This window comes from Urocitellus parryii, chromosome 13, assembly GCF_045843805.1.
Source record: "Urocitellus parryii isolate mUroPar1 chromosome 13, mUroPar1.hap1, whole genome shotgun sequence".
NCBI classification, from domain to species: domain Eukaryota; kingdom Metazoa; phylum Chordata; class Mammalia; order Rodentia; family Sciuridae; genus Urocitellus; species Urocitellus parryii.
Window position 1 is genome coordinate 821,033 of NC_135543.1, and position 14,779 is coordinate 835,811.

The 14,779-nt window shown below is 36.5% G+C and overlaps 1 protein-coding gene across 5 annotated transcripts in view; it reads right to left on the reverse strand.

Annotated features, from left to right (window-relative positions):
• Window positions 1-14,779, reverse strand: part of Atp9b (ATPase phospholipid transporting 9B) — a 258,083-nt gene that overhangs the window by 170,530 nt on the left and 72,774 nt on the right. For all 5 annotated transcript variants that reach the window (XR_003302966.2, XM_026412454.2, XM_026412453.2 and 2 more), the window contains exon 7: window positions 3,654-3,705. Coding sequence is in view for 4 of the 5 variants with exons in the window: in XM_026412454.2 (XP_026268239.1) it covers window positions 3,654-3,705 (52 nt within the window). In the remaining variant the exon portion in view is untranslated. The remainder of the gene's footprint in view (window positions 1-3,653; window positions 3,706-14,779) is intronic.

Consider the following 14,779-nt stretch of genomic DNA (forward strand, 5'->3'; position numbering starts at 1 on the left):
ACAGGCATTTGGACTCGTTCCATAACATGGCAATTGTGAACTGTGCTGCTATAAACATTGGTATGCATTTATCACTACAGTTTGCTGATTCTTACCTCTTTTGGATAAAATACAAGGAATGGGACAGCTAGGTTATATGGTGGTTCCACTCCTAGTCTTTTGAGAAATTTCCATATTGCTTTCCAAAGTGGTTGTGCTGATTTGCCATCATGCTCAACATATGCTTCAACAAGGAGGAGAATATGGAAGGAACTGTCAGTCTGAGGGCCCCAATGCTCCCGGTGATATTGAAGGTGAAGTCATAGGCTGAGACTGAGTGTGCAGGTGGTGAAGGCAAACTGAAGCAGAGACAAGAAAACTCCTTTCAAGATGATGTGTGGGCAGTCAGGAAGAATGTCTTGAGGTTCACAGAGCTGTGTGTCTCCTCTGCCACCAGATGTGGGAGAAGAAGAACTTGAGGGCCAGGGAAGCAGGGTAATGGGGCAAAGAGGGTGTGTGGGAATAGCAATAGTAGTTTTACAGGAAGGTATATTTGTTAATACGCTTTAACATATAAGATATACTTTAAATGAGTGCACCTAACTGTACATAAACTTTCCTGAATAAAGCTAATTATATTTAAAAAGCAAAGATTAACAGAATAGAAGGAAAAAAATCAAGATTCAACTATACACTGTCTACAAGAGACACACTTTAGACTAATTCAAAGACACAGAAGGCTAAAGATAATAGGAAACAATGTGAACAGTAAGCAATAGAGAGCGGGCATCTCCAGGACACGTTAAAATGATCAAAGGGCCAATCCATCCAGCAGACAGCTATGTGTAACCCAAACAACAGTCATAAATACATGAAGGAGAAATAGAAACAACAGCAAAAATAGCTGCAAGCTACACCACTTTACTTTCCACCATGAACAGAATAACTAGATAGAAGACAATAAGATGTGACCAATGCTGCAGACCCACCAGAACTGACAAACACCCACCGACTGGACATGCCACATCTCAGTGACAAAACACTGAGCCTGCTCTAGAGCACAGGGGCTCACTTCAGAGCACAGATCTGGGTCAATCTGCCTGAGGCCACAGAGTGTGTTCTCCAACCGCAACAGAATGAAACCAGAAATCAGCGATGGTAGGAAATTTAGAAAAATCCACAAATACCTGGAAACTAAACATCTTCATCATCAAACAATGGGTTAAAGAAGAAATCACAAGCAAGATTTAACAATGCTATTGAGAGCATGAAAAGGAAAACACAACATACCAAACTTTTTGGGATGCAGCAACAGCAGCATTTGGGTGGAAATGTAATTTTAATGCCTATACTATAAAGACCTCATCTAACTTTCCACCTTAAGAAAATAGAAGTACAAAAGAAAACAGAACCCAAAATGAATGGAAGGAAGTAATAAAGACACTGAAATAAGAAATAGAGAGTAACTGAAAAAAATTATTAAAACCCAAAGTTAGTTCTTTGGAAAGATCAACAAAATCAACAAACCTTTAGCTGGAGTGACTAAGAAAAAGAGGAGCATCACATTATTAAAATCAAGAACAAAGGAGAGGACATCACTACCATCACTGAGGAAATAAAAAGTATTACAAGGGAATACTAAGAACAGTATGCTAACAAATTAGATGGATACAATGCACAAATTCCTAAAAAGACATGAACTGCCAAAACTAACTCAAGAAACAATCTGAAAAGGCTTCTAACAAGAAAATTAGTTTAAAAAAAAAAACCTCAAAATAAAATCTAGTCCCAGATGACTGCATGGGTGACTTTTACCAAACATTAATGAAGAATTCAATAATAAATCTTCATAAACTTCTAAAAAAGTTGAAGAAGAAAGAACACTTCCTAACTCAAAGGCCAGGACTATACTACCTTGATACCAAAGATATTATACAGAAAAAGAAAACAAACAATCAATATATCCTTTATGAACACAGAGGCATAAATCCTTAACAAAACACTTGCAATCAAAAATCCAGCAGCACAGGCTTATGTGCTGAGACTGAGAGGTATCTGTTCTGGCATGTATACACAGCCAAGGAGATGGGTCTCCCAGGGGCCTCACCAACAGAGTTCCCTCACCATCTGGCAGACTGCTCTATGCAACAGAGCACTGCACCGAATATGCCCTATGATGAAGGAAGCCTATCATTGTGTTGCTGCAACACTGAGGTAGCCTCACTGCACTCCAGGGAATGACTAGAAATACTTGGAAATGGAGTACTTTATACTCCAATGCTACCCAATGATAGTTTCAAAATACACATGCAAAAACTCTAAAAGCAAATCATACTACTTGTAAAGAAAAAGAGAAGTCTTCCAAAACAGAGATCAAGAAGACAACACACTAAGGAACAACAGCTATGGTAAAGAACAAACTAGCAACTTCAGTGCTTCACAATAGAAATTTATCCCTCCCCCCAACAGAATCCATTTGGCAATGGAACGGGAGAAGCTTTATTCCAAATGCAGTCATTCAGGAAGCCACAATGATGAAAGTTCTGTGCCTTCAACCAGCAGTTTCCAAGGCTGCCATTGAGCTAGAAAGGAAACAGTAGGCACATCGAAAAGTATGTGGAAGACTTTCAGCTCCTACTCTCCAGGACAGAGCCCAGAGGCATGGATCCACTTCACTGGACAGGATAAACTAGGAAGGAGCCCAGCTGTTTCCAAGAGGTGCAGAGTACCTTACCAATGTCTGTCCCAGTTAGGAACCTAAGAACTCACATTAAATAACACATGATTCAGTAAAGAACCGAATCCATAGGTCACTTAATTCTAAGGTTAACTCCTCTGCTGATGACAGCCTTCTTTGACAAGGTGAATAACTACCAACTATATAGCTGGCCAAAAAAAAAAAAAAGTATTCACACTAGAAATAATACATACGTTAAACACACAAACAAATGACAATATGCTGAGCTTCCTACAAAATCATGGTTCACGTACTCAATGAGTTTGAGAAATGGGCAGAAAGAAGCTCTGGACACACGTTGACTAACTGCCCTCAGTCCACAAAGCCAGGTCACACAATCAGGAGCTGACTAGAGACTCAGATGAAGAATTAACAGATTTTCTACATGGCCTCTCCAGTCAACCACATGAGGCTTCCCTCCCCTTACTCTTTCCACTTTTTACTTATTCAAAGTTCAGGCCATCTAAATGTTGTTTTTCCTGTGAAGAGTAAGGCAACTCACCTAGGCAGCACTCTCACATAACCCTAACAGCTCTTGTCACCACTATGGTCATTGTATGTATGGACTTCTATGGATTTTATTCTCTCTTGTAAGCAACAATTAATGCCTGGTATGAAGGAAGTGGTAAGTAAATAACTATTTGCTGAACCAATGAATAAAATTGCAAACACAAAACAGCAATCTAGTTTTGAGCAATGACATCATTTAATTAATTAGATCTGAATATGAAAGGATGAAAAACTAATTAAGGTACACAGGTTGTGACAGGATTATTTAAGCCACCTTTGTAAATATAAAGAACTAAAGATTATTAGAAACTAATAAATTCAAAATATTATCAGGGAAATTTTTATAGGCATAAACTTAACTCTTACTTCTTAAAATAACAAACTGACAAAATACTGAATCAACAACAGTGCAAAAAAATAAAAATACCTGCTTTCTCTGAAGTTCTAAGAAATACCATGTCTGATGGAATTCTTTGATTCTGCAAAGAATAATAAAAAAAATTAATTACCTATATGAAGCTTTACAAATTACATTATTCCATTACAAAGTAAAACAGCTAACTACAATAATGTCATCATTAAAATTATGTTGAAATAACTAATATGTTATTAGTTATTTTAATACATCATCTAGAGATGTAAATGGCATTTAGCAATGACTTACGAAACGCTTTGTGTCGGAAAAGTGCTAAATATTGCCGTTTTCACGGCTTCTATTGCACCTTAACTCACACAATAGCTACTGCCTTATAAAAATTCATCCTAAACATTAGATGAAAAAGCCCTACAGAGTGAGGGCAGTGACTGTCCAATATCCAACACAGAACAGCACATCATTAAAATACAGTGAATTAATAAATGAGTGACTAAGCAAACAAAATCTCACAAAATAGAAGAGCTCTTCTTTTATGACAGAAAAGGAACTCAAAGATATATAGCACATAAAAATTTTTACTAGTCACAATTCAAACATTTAATCATCATTATAATCATTTTATCAATTGGAAACCCTAACGGGAGGGGGAAATCAAGCTAAAAAAATATGTACTTAAAATAAGAATATTTCACATAATTTTCTAAATATGTGTACTTTTCCATATGACAAAGAAATGGCCTAGTCAATAAGTACTAGTAAAAACAAATATTAAGTTGTTAAGGCTGAAATATTATGCTGGATACTGCTATTCTTTCTAACACTACAAAGAAGCATGACCAGTAGATCTCGAAAGGACAAAGATCTCTAAAGGTCAAAGAAGGAATCACAGTAGAAATTAGAAAATATTTTAAACCGAAAAGATAATAAAAACTTGACAAGAAAGTGAGTACAACAACCAAAGTCAGAAATATGTCAAGAGGAAAATCACATAAATCAATGCGTACAAAAGAACAGAAAAGAGGCTTGATGTCATCAATTTTGGAGCTTGAAAGGAGGGGAAAAAAATAGCCAATAAATTCCAAAGAAACCACATGGATGTAAATACATGTAACGGCAAAACTTAATGACACAGAGAAAAACATGTACTGTTATGGTTTGGGTCATAAATGTCCCCTAAAGCTTGTGTGTTAAAGACTTGGATCCCAGCAGGGTGGTGCTATTGGGAGATGATGGACACTTGGAAGTGTGGCGTAGTTCAGGAGGAACGTCCTTGGGGGCATGCCCTTGAAGGCCATATCTTGTCCCTAGCCCTTTCCTCTACATACAGGTGTGCTTTCTTCCCCTCTCTTTCAGCTTCGGAGCCATCATGAGATTAGCAGTTTTGCTCCACCAAAAAGCTCCCCACCATGCTGTTCCACTTCACTTCAAGCCCATAGCCTGGATCCAAGCAACTATGGGCTGAAATCTCTAAAACTATGAGACCTAACAAATCTTTCCTTCTTTGTTTTTCTTATGTATTCTGTCATAGCAATGGAAAGCTGACTAACACACACACAAATAGATAGATACATGGATAAATACCAGTAACAAACAGCAAAAAAGTAATATTAAACATGTCCATTTCAGTAATAAAAAAAAATCAACATTAGAATAAACTAATAAAAGATGCTCAAGACCTCTAATGAAAAATATAAAACATTACTAGAGAAATTAAACTTAAAATGTATCCTGCTCAGAAATTACAATGTAATTGCAAAGTTGTCAAATGCCCATAAATTGAAACTTACAAACAACATACATACAAACAAAATCTTAGTTGATTTTTACCCCCCTCTATTTTGGTGGGAACTGATAAGGGTTTCTCTCAGCTATACAGGGAGCTGTTAGGGCCAAGAATAACCAAGAAGAGAGTGAGGACTGACTCTACAACTTAATGACACTAGAAATAAAACTGGACCAATTAATACAAGATAGCATTACACCAAGGTAATTATGCCCATGCAAAACTGGGAAATCCAGAGATGAGCACACATAGATTTATAGGGTGGCATTACAGACCAACAAAAAAAAAATGGTCTTTTCAATAAAAAGTACTGATAAAACTGGATGCCCAAAGGGAAGGTGAGAAATGATACCTGACCTCTATGCCACACTATAGTTTTAAATGTGAAAGTAAAACCAGCAAAATCTCTAAACGATAATCCAGCATTTATTTTCTTTCTCTGCTTAATTGTCTTGTCACTAATTATATATTATAATAGTGTTTTATGACTTTTTTGTAGGAATTTTTTATTTTATTTTATATTTTTGGTACTGGGAAATGAACCCAGAGGCACTTTTCCATTGAGCTACATCCTCAGCCCCTTCTTTATTTTTTATGTTAAAACAGGGTCTCGCTAAGCGGCTGAGGATCTTCGTAAGTTGCCCAGGCTGCCCCTGAACTAGTGATTCTCCAGCCATAGCCTCCCCAAGAATTAGGATTACAGTAAGTGCTCATCACCACCAGAAAATTTTTAAAAAGAAAAAAGAACTAGGCATAAATGAGAAGATTAATAAAGTATAATTCATTAAAATTAAGAACTTCTGCCCGCCAGGAAGGAAGAAAGAAGATACGTACGGCACATATAACAACACTGATTCACAATACATGAAGGCCTACACACTGACCAGAAAGAAGGGCTAATTAAGGGAAAACAAAACTGCAAGATATCTTCAAGGTCTATTTACTAATACCAAACCTGCACTACCATATGAAAAGATACCCAACTGACTAGACTTCAGAGAAATGTACACTAGGATCACAACTACAACATTCACATCACAAATGTAAATTAAAACAGCTGGCAATGCAAGTGCTGGCAATGCAAGTGCTGGCAACCGTGAAGTCACTGCTGATGAGAGCATAAATGGATATGCCACTTTGCACAGAACACACTCATACCCAACACCCATTGCACTCCTGGGTTCATGTGCAACATCCATGTGTGCATGTACATGTCAGAAGACAGTTCAACAACACAGATATATCTACCACTCCTGAGGGCAAACCTCAGAAGCAAACCAAATACCCATTAATTGTGGAATGAATAAGGGGCACCTGTCCACACATTTTTTTTTTTAGGGGATTAAATCAACGGGTGCTTAACCACTGAACCACACACATCCTGCCTGGTCCCCACCATGTTTTTGAGACAGGGTCTCACTAAGTTGCTTAGGGCCTCAATAAGTTACTGAGGCTGGCTTTGAACTTGTGATCCTCCTGCCTCAGCAGGATTACAAGCATGTACGGTATCTGGCCTCATTGAATTTTTGAAGCATCCTTATCAAGAATCAACAAATTAACCACAAATTTCAAGCTTTACTCCCAGATTCTCAACTTCAAAAACAGACTAGTATATGCTGTAAAAATTACTGGAACTTTGAAATGAGTATGCAAAACTTGTTCAACTTTTCTCAAAATTGTTTTCCACGGAATTCTAGAGATCAGCTTGGACAGTATGGATCTACAGATCAGTTTGGAGAGTACTGACATTTTAACAACATTACCATTTGTATCTATCAGTATGGGATGTCTACATTTACTTAGGTCTTCTTTAACATGTTTCAAAAAAGTTTTCAATTTTCAAACTACAAGATTTTTATTTCTTTTGATAAATTTATTCTTAAGCATTTTATTCATTTTAATACTACCATAAATGAAATTTTTTCTTAATTTCACTTCAGGCCATTACTCTTCATTCTCTAAACCCGTCTTATTTTCCAAGGAGTCATACATGAACAAGATGATGTCCAGTTGTTTTTAGATACTATTTGTTTATTTATCTCCCCTTAAAACCATGACCATTCTGTAAGGAGCACCTTGTTTTTCCTTAGCATGCTTCCCCATGGTGCTGACACACAACAGTATGTCTGCCCAGTCAAATCTGTTCACAACTTCAGGACTCTTTCCAATTAGGAATTATTATGAAAAATGGAGATGTAAACTTTCCAAAACAGGATGCTGTATCGACATAAATTATAATGTCTCTCTGTGTAAAGGTATTTATAAGTTTGACTATTGGCCATATAATCGTAGCACATTTGTTTTATTTTTAAATAAACATATTTCAAACACTGAAAAAAAATGGGTTCCAAACAAGAATCGTGTATCCAGCGAAATTAAGCTTCAGGATGGAAGATGAAATTAAAACCTTCCACGATAAACAAAAGTTAAAAAGAATTTGCAGCTAGAAAACCAGCTCTTCAAAACATCCTTGGCAAAACACTACAGGAAGAGGAAATGAAAAATAACAATGAAAACCAACAGTGGGAGATAGTACAGTAAAGGAAAAAATAATCAAAGAGGAAAAATAAATCATGTTAAGTAACATAAATAAACAAATACGGCTGGAAGTACAAACCATATCTCAATAGTAACCCTAAATGTTAATGGCTTAAACTCACCAATCAAGAGACACAAGCTAGTAGAATGGATCAAAAAAAAAAAAAAAAAAAAAAAGATCCAACAATATGCTGCCTACAGGAGACACATCAGATAGGAAAAGACATATGTAGACTGAAGGTGAAGGGTTGGGAAAAATCATACCATTCACATGGACCTCGGAAGCAAGCAGGAGTGTCCATACTCATATCAAATAAAACAGACTTCAAGCCAAAGTTAATCAAAAGGGATAAAGAAGGACTGCTCAAGGGAACCATACACCAACAAGACATAACAATCATAAATATATATGCCCCAAACAATGGTGCAGCTATGTTCATCAAACAAACTCTCCTCAAGTTCAAGAGTCAAATAGACCACAATAAAATAATTATGGGAGACTTCAACACACCTCTCTCACCACTGGACAGATCTTCCAAACAAAAGTTGAATAAAGAAACTATAGAACTCAATAATACAATTAATAACCTAGACTTAATTGACATATATAGAATATACCACCCAACATCAAGCGGTTACACTTTTTTCTCAGCGGCACATGGATCCTTCTCAAAAATAGACCATATATTATGCCACAGGGCAATTCTTAGAAGGAGTAGAGATAATACCATGCATCCTAACTGATCATAATGGAATGAAACTGGAAATCAACAATAAAGAAGGAAGGAAAAATCCTATATCACTTGGAGAACGGACAATATGTTACTGAATGATCAATGGGTTACAGAAGACATCAAGGAGGAAATTAAAAAATTCTTACAGATAAATGAAAACACAGACACAACATATCAGAATCTATGAGACACAATGAAAGCAGAACGGACAATATGTTACTGAATGATCAATGGGTTACAGAAGACATCAAGGAGGAAATTAAAAAATTCTTACAGATAAATGAAAACACAGACACAACATATCAGAATCTATTAGACACAATGAAAGCAGTTCTAAGAGGAAAATTCATTGCTTGGAGTCCATTCCTTAAAAAAAGAAAAAAAAAACCAACAAATAAATGATCTCACACTTCATCTCAAAACCCTAGAAAAAGAAGAGTAAAACAACAGCAAAAGTAGTAGAAGGCAACAAATAATTAAAATCAGAGCTGAAATCAATGAAATCGAAACAAAAGAAACAATTGAAAAATAAAACTAAAAGTTGATTCTTTGAAAAAATAAATAAGATTGACAGACTCTTAGCCATTCTAAGGAAGAGAAGAAGAGAGAGAACTCAAATTACTAGCATACGGGATGAAAAAGGCAATATCACAAAGACACTTCAGAAATACAGAAGATAATTAGAAATTATTTTGAATCCTTGCACTCCAATAAAATAGAAGATAGTGAAGACATCGATATTTTCTTAAGTCATATGATCTGCCCAGATTGAGTCAGGAGGATATACAAAACCTAAACAGACCAATATCAATTGAGGAAATAGAAGAAGCCATCAAAAGACTACCAACTAAGAAAAGCCCAGGACCGGATGGGTATACAGCAGAGTTTTACAAAACCTTTAAAGAAGAACTAATACCAATACTTTTCAAGCTATTTCAGGAAATAGAAAAAGAGGGAGAACTTCCAAATTCATTCTACGAGGTCCACATCACCCTGATTCCTAAACCAGACAAAGACACTTCAAAGAAAGAACACTACAGACCAATATCTCTAATGAACATAGATTCAAAAATCCTCAATAAAATTCTGGCAAATTGGATACAGAAACATATCAAAAAGATCATGCATCATGATCAAGTAGGATTCATCCCTGGGATGCAAGGCTGGTTCAATATACGGAAATCAATAAATGTTATTCACCACATCAATAGACTTAAAGATAAGAACCATATGATCATCTTGATAGATGCAGAAAAAGCATTCAACAAAGTACAGCATCCCTTTATGTTCAAAATACTAGAAAAACTAGGGATAACAGGAACATACCTCAACATTGTAAAAGCTATCTATGCTAAGTCTTAGGCTAGCATCATTCTGAACGGAGAAAAATTGAAGGCATTCCCTCTAAAATCTGGAACAGGACAGGGATGACCTCTCTCACCATTTCTGTTCAACATAGTTCGAGAAACACTGGCCAGAGCAATTAGACAGTCGAAGAAATTAAAGGCATAAAGATAGGAAAAGAAGAACTTAAATTATCACTATTTGCGGATGACATGATCCTATACCTAGCAGACCCAAAAGGTTCTACCAAGAAACTTTTAGAGCTAGTAAATGAATTCAGCAAAGTGGCAGGATATAAAATCAACATGCATAAATCAAAGGCATTCCTGTACACCAGTGACAAATCCTTTGATATGGTAATGAGAACAACCACCCCATTCACAATATCCTCAAAAAAAATAAAATACTTGGGAATCAACCTAATAAAAGAGGTGAAAGAACTATACAACAAAAACTACAGAACCCTAAAGAGAGAAATAGAAGACCTTAGAAAGATATACCTTGTTCATGGATAGGCAGAATTAATATCATTAAAATGGCCATATTACCAAAAGTACTCTATAGGTTTAATGCAATGCCAATCAAAATCCCAATGGCATTCCTCACAGAAACAGAAAAACCAATCATGAAATTCATCTAGAAAAATAAAAGACCCAAAGCAGCAAAAGCAATTCTAAACAGGAATAGTGAAACTGACAGTATAGCGATACCAGATTTTAAACTATACTACAGAGCAATAGTAACAAAAACAGCATGGTACTGGTACCAAAACAGGCAGGTAGACCAATGGTACAGAATAGAGGACACAGAGACCAATCCACAAAATTAGAACTACCTTATATTAGACAAAGGTGCCAAAAGCATGCAATGGAGAAAGGATAGCATCTTCAATAAATGGTGCTGGGAGAACTGGAAATCCATATGCAACAAAATGAAATTGAATCCCTTTTTCTCACCTTGCACAAAAGTTAACTCAAAATGGATCAAGGAGCTAGGAATCAAACCAGAAACTTTGCGTCTAATAGAAGAAAAAGTTGGCCCTAATATCCATCTCGTGGAGTTGGGCTCCAGATTCCTTAATTGGACACCTATAGCACAAGAGTTAAAATCAAGAATCAAGAAATGGGACATACTCAAACTAAAAAGTTTTTTCTCAGCAAGAGAAACAATAAGAGAGGTAAATAGGGAGCCTACATCCTGGGAACAAATATTTACTCCTCACACTTCAGATAGAGCTCTAATCTCCAGAGTATACAAAGAACTCAAAAAATTAAACAAGAAAACAAATAACCCAATCAACAAATGGGCCAAGGATCTGAACAGACACTTCTCAGAGGAGGACACATAATCAATCAACAAATACACGAAAAAATGCTCACCATCTCTAGCAGTCAGAGAAATGCAAATCAAAACCACCCTAAGATACCATCTCACTCCAGTAAGAATGGCAGCCATTGTGAAGTCAAACAATAACAAGTGCTGGTGAGGATGTGGGGAAAAAAGTACACTTGTACGTTGCTGGTGGGACTGCAAATTAGTTCAGCCAATTTGGAAAGCAGTATGGAGATTCCTTGGAAAGCTGGGAATGGAACCACCATTTGACCCAGCTATTCCCCTTCTTGGACTATACCCAAAAGATCTAAAAAAGAGCATACAACAGGGACACAGCTACATCAATGTTCATATCAGCACAATTCACAATAGCTAAACTGTGGAACCAACCCAAATGCCCTTCAATAGATGAATGGATAAAAAAAAATGTGGCATTTATACACAACGGAATATTACTCAGCACTAAAAAACAACAAAATCATGGCATTTGCAGGGAAATGGATGGCATTAGAGCAGATTATGCCAAGTGAAGCTAGCCAACCCCTAAAAAACAAATGCAGAATGTCTTCTTTGATATAAAAGGGGCGACTCAAAACAGAGCAGGGAGGAAGAGCATGAGAAGAAGATTACCATTAAATAGGGACGAGAGGTGCATGGGAATGGGAGAGAGAAGGGGAATTGCAGGGAAGATGGTAGGAGACCCTCATTGTTATGCAAAATTACATATAAGATGGTGTGAAGGGGAAGAAAAGAGACAGAAACGTGTCACAGAAGATTGGGTAGAAAGAGGGGAGGGGAGGGGAGGGGAGGGGAGGCGGGGATAGAAAGGGCAGCACAATATAATACTATAAACGTGGCTGTATAACCAATGTGATCCTGCAATCTGTACACGTGGAAAAATAAGATTAAGGTTACGTACCCCATTTGAATCAAATGCATGATATGTCAAGATCATTGTAATGTTCTGAGCAACTAATAAAAAAAATTTTAAAAAAAAAGAATAAAACAGTCAACAAATTTTCAGAGTTATTGTACTATTTGGCATTCCCACAAAAAAAAAATGCATGTGACCCACTTTCTTCTCACTGGTGCCAGCATTTGGAAGTGTCACCACCTGTTAATTTTAGTCATTCTCATATATGTGTATTGATGCTTTACTGGTTTAATTTTTATTTCCTGATGGCTACTCATGTTGAATTTCATGCGCTTATTTTCTATCTGTAACTATTTGACAAAATGTCTCCTTAAATTTTCTAACTTGAATTTTTTTACTGTTGAGTTTTGAGAGTTTTCATGTATTCCAGATACAAATCTTTGTCAGATATGTGGTTTACAAGTTTTTCCTCCTGGTACATAGCTTGTTTGGGTTTTTTGTTTGTTTGTTTGTTTGTTTCCTTTTTTAGGGGTTGTTGTTGTTTTTCCCCATTGTATTCACATGGTTTTTCAAATAGCACATTTTTAATTTTAATGAGATATAATTCATCAACTTTTTCTTTTATGCATTTATTTTCATGTATAGTCAAAGAAATATTTTTCTATAACTTAATTCTTAGTATGTTCTCCTACGTTTTTCCTAAGTGTTACAGCTTGACATTTTGTACAAAATCAGTGATGGTTTTTAACCTATGTATGCTCTGGTCACATCTGTCAAAAAGGTGCCTCTTCTCCATTTACTGCATTGGCACTTTTGTTAGAAGCACTAGAGTATCTCTTGATGGTCTGCTTCTGAGCTCTGTGTAGGTTGTTAAGGTTTGTTTCCATCCCTCGTCCATGCACGCTGTGCTGATCAATATGGCTATGGAGCAGGCACTGAGATGAGAGAGAGAGAGCCCTCCCAGCTGTTGTCCTTGTGGCGCCTGCTTTAGCTGTTTGGAAATAAGTTACCTATTAAAAACAAACAATAAAACTTCCTGCAACTCTGATAGAAATTACACCAAGCCTACTGATCAATGCTTGGAAAACTGTGTCATGTTGCAACCCAAGAACTTCATATGTCCATTCACTTAGGTCTTTTTCCATTGCTTTAATCAACATCCTATAATTTCCAGCATGCTTGAGATTTCACTTTCACAAGAGTGACTGTAACAGTGTTATATATTTCATTTTCACATGCATTTTTGCATATTCATCTTATAACCTGCCACCTTGTTGAACTTTATTTCTCAGAGGATATTCATATATCTCTTGTGAGGTTCAACATACCATCATGTCACCTGCAAACAGGGATATTTTTATTTTCCTTCCCAGGCTCTGTGTCCTTAATTTCCTTTCTTGCCTTGCTCAGAGATGAGAGTGGCCAGCTAAGATTAGTAAGAGCAAACACCCCTTGTCCAAGTAGAGTAGGCTCCAGTCTTTACCACTCCACAAGACGGGCTGCAGGGTTTGTAGATGCTTTCTGACTGGATGAGGCTACTGTCCTCCAATCCTACCTGCAGAAGGCTTTTGTGTCAATGGGTACTAAACTTAATCAAATATTTTCCCATCATCAATTGTTGGTACATGAGATTTTTCCTTGGTCTCTGATAGAGTGGGTCACATTGGCTGACTCCAGAATGCGGGACTAGACTTACATTCCAGGAGTCACCTCTACTTGTTCATGTTGAGAAACTCTCTTTATTACTGATGGCAATTGGTAAATATTTTCTTAAAAATTTTCTGACTATTTTCATTAGGGGATATCTATCAGTCTGTAATTCTGTCTGGGAGGTTTTTTTTCTGGTGTTCGTATAAAGATAACCCCGACCTCATAAAATGAGCTGAGTAAATTTCCACCAACTATTTTCCAGAAGCTACTGCGTGAAACTAATAGTAAATCTCCTTTGAAGGTTTTAAGGAATTCTCCAGTGAAACTATCTAGACCGGGCTGTTGCTTCTCAGATCTTTTACATACTAATGCAACTTCTTCCTGACTTTTCCCCATTATTCTAAAGGATATTTTCTTGCCCACTACCATACCGGCTCTTTTGTGTTGTTCAATTTTAAGTGACGTATCTTCCTTTCTGAGTGGACGGGAAGACATGTTCTTGTCAATGGCGTAGAGCTCGGTCATGTTTTCTATCCACTCTGCATTTCACTTTATTGCTATGTTCAGAACATTGACAATTAGGGTAATTTATTAATAAAACAGAATACAAGTATGCATTATTTTACTTTTCTTCTATAATTTCCTCCATTTTTCATCTCTCCCTTTTTGTGAGTCCTTGTTTGGAGGACCTCAGGTTATTTACAGAACTTCAGAGTACATCTCTTCACATACTTATTGTAATGTTTCTTCTGGGCATGACAATATATACTGTAATACTTATTTATCAAATCACATTAACTCAGAAAAATAAAATAAAGAGACATTAAACTATACTACAGAGCTATAGTAACAGAAACGGCATGGTACTGGCACCAAAATAGACTTGTAGACCAATGGTACAAAATAGAGGACCCAGAGACAG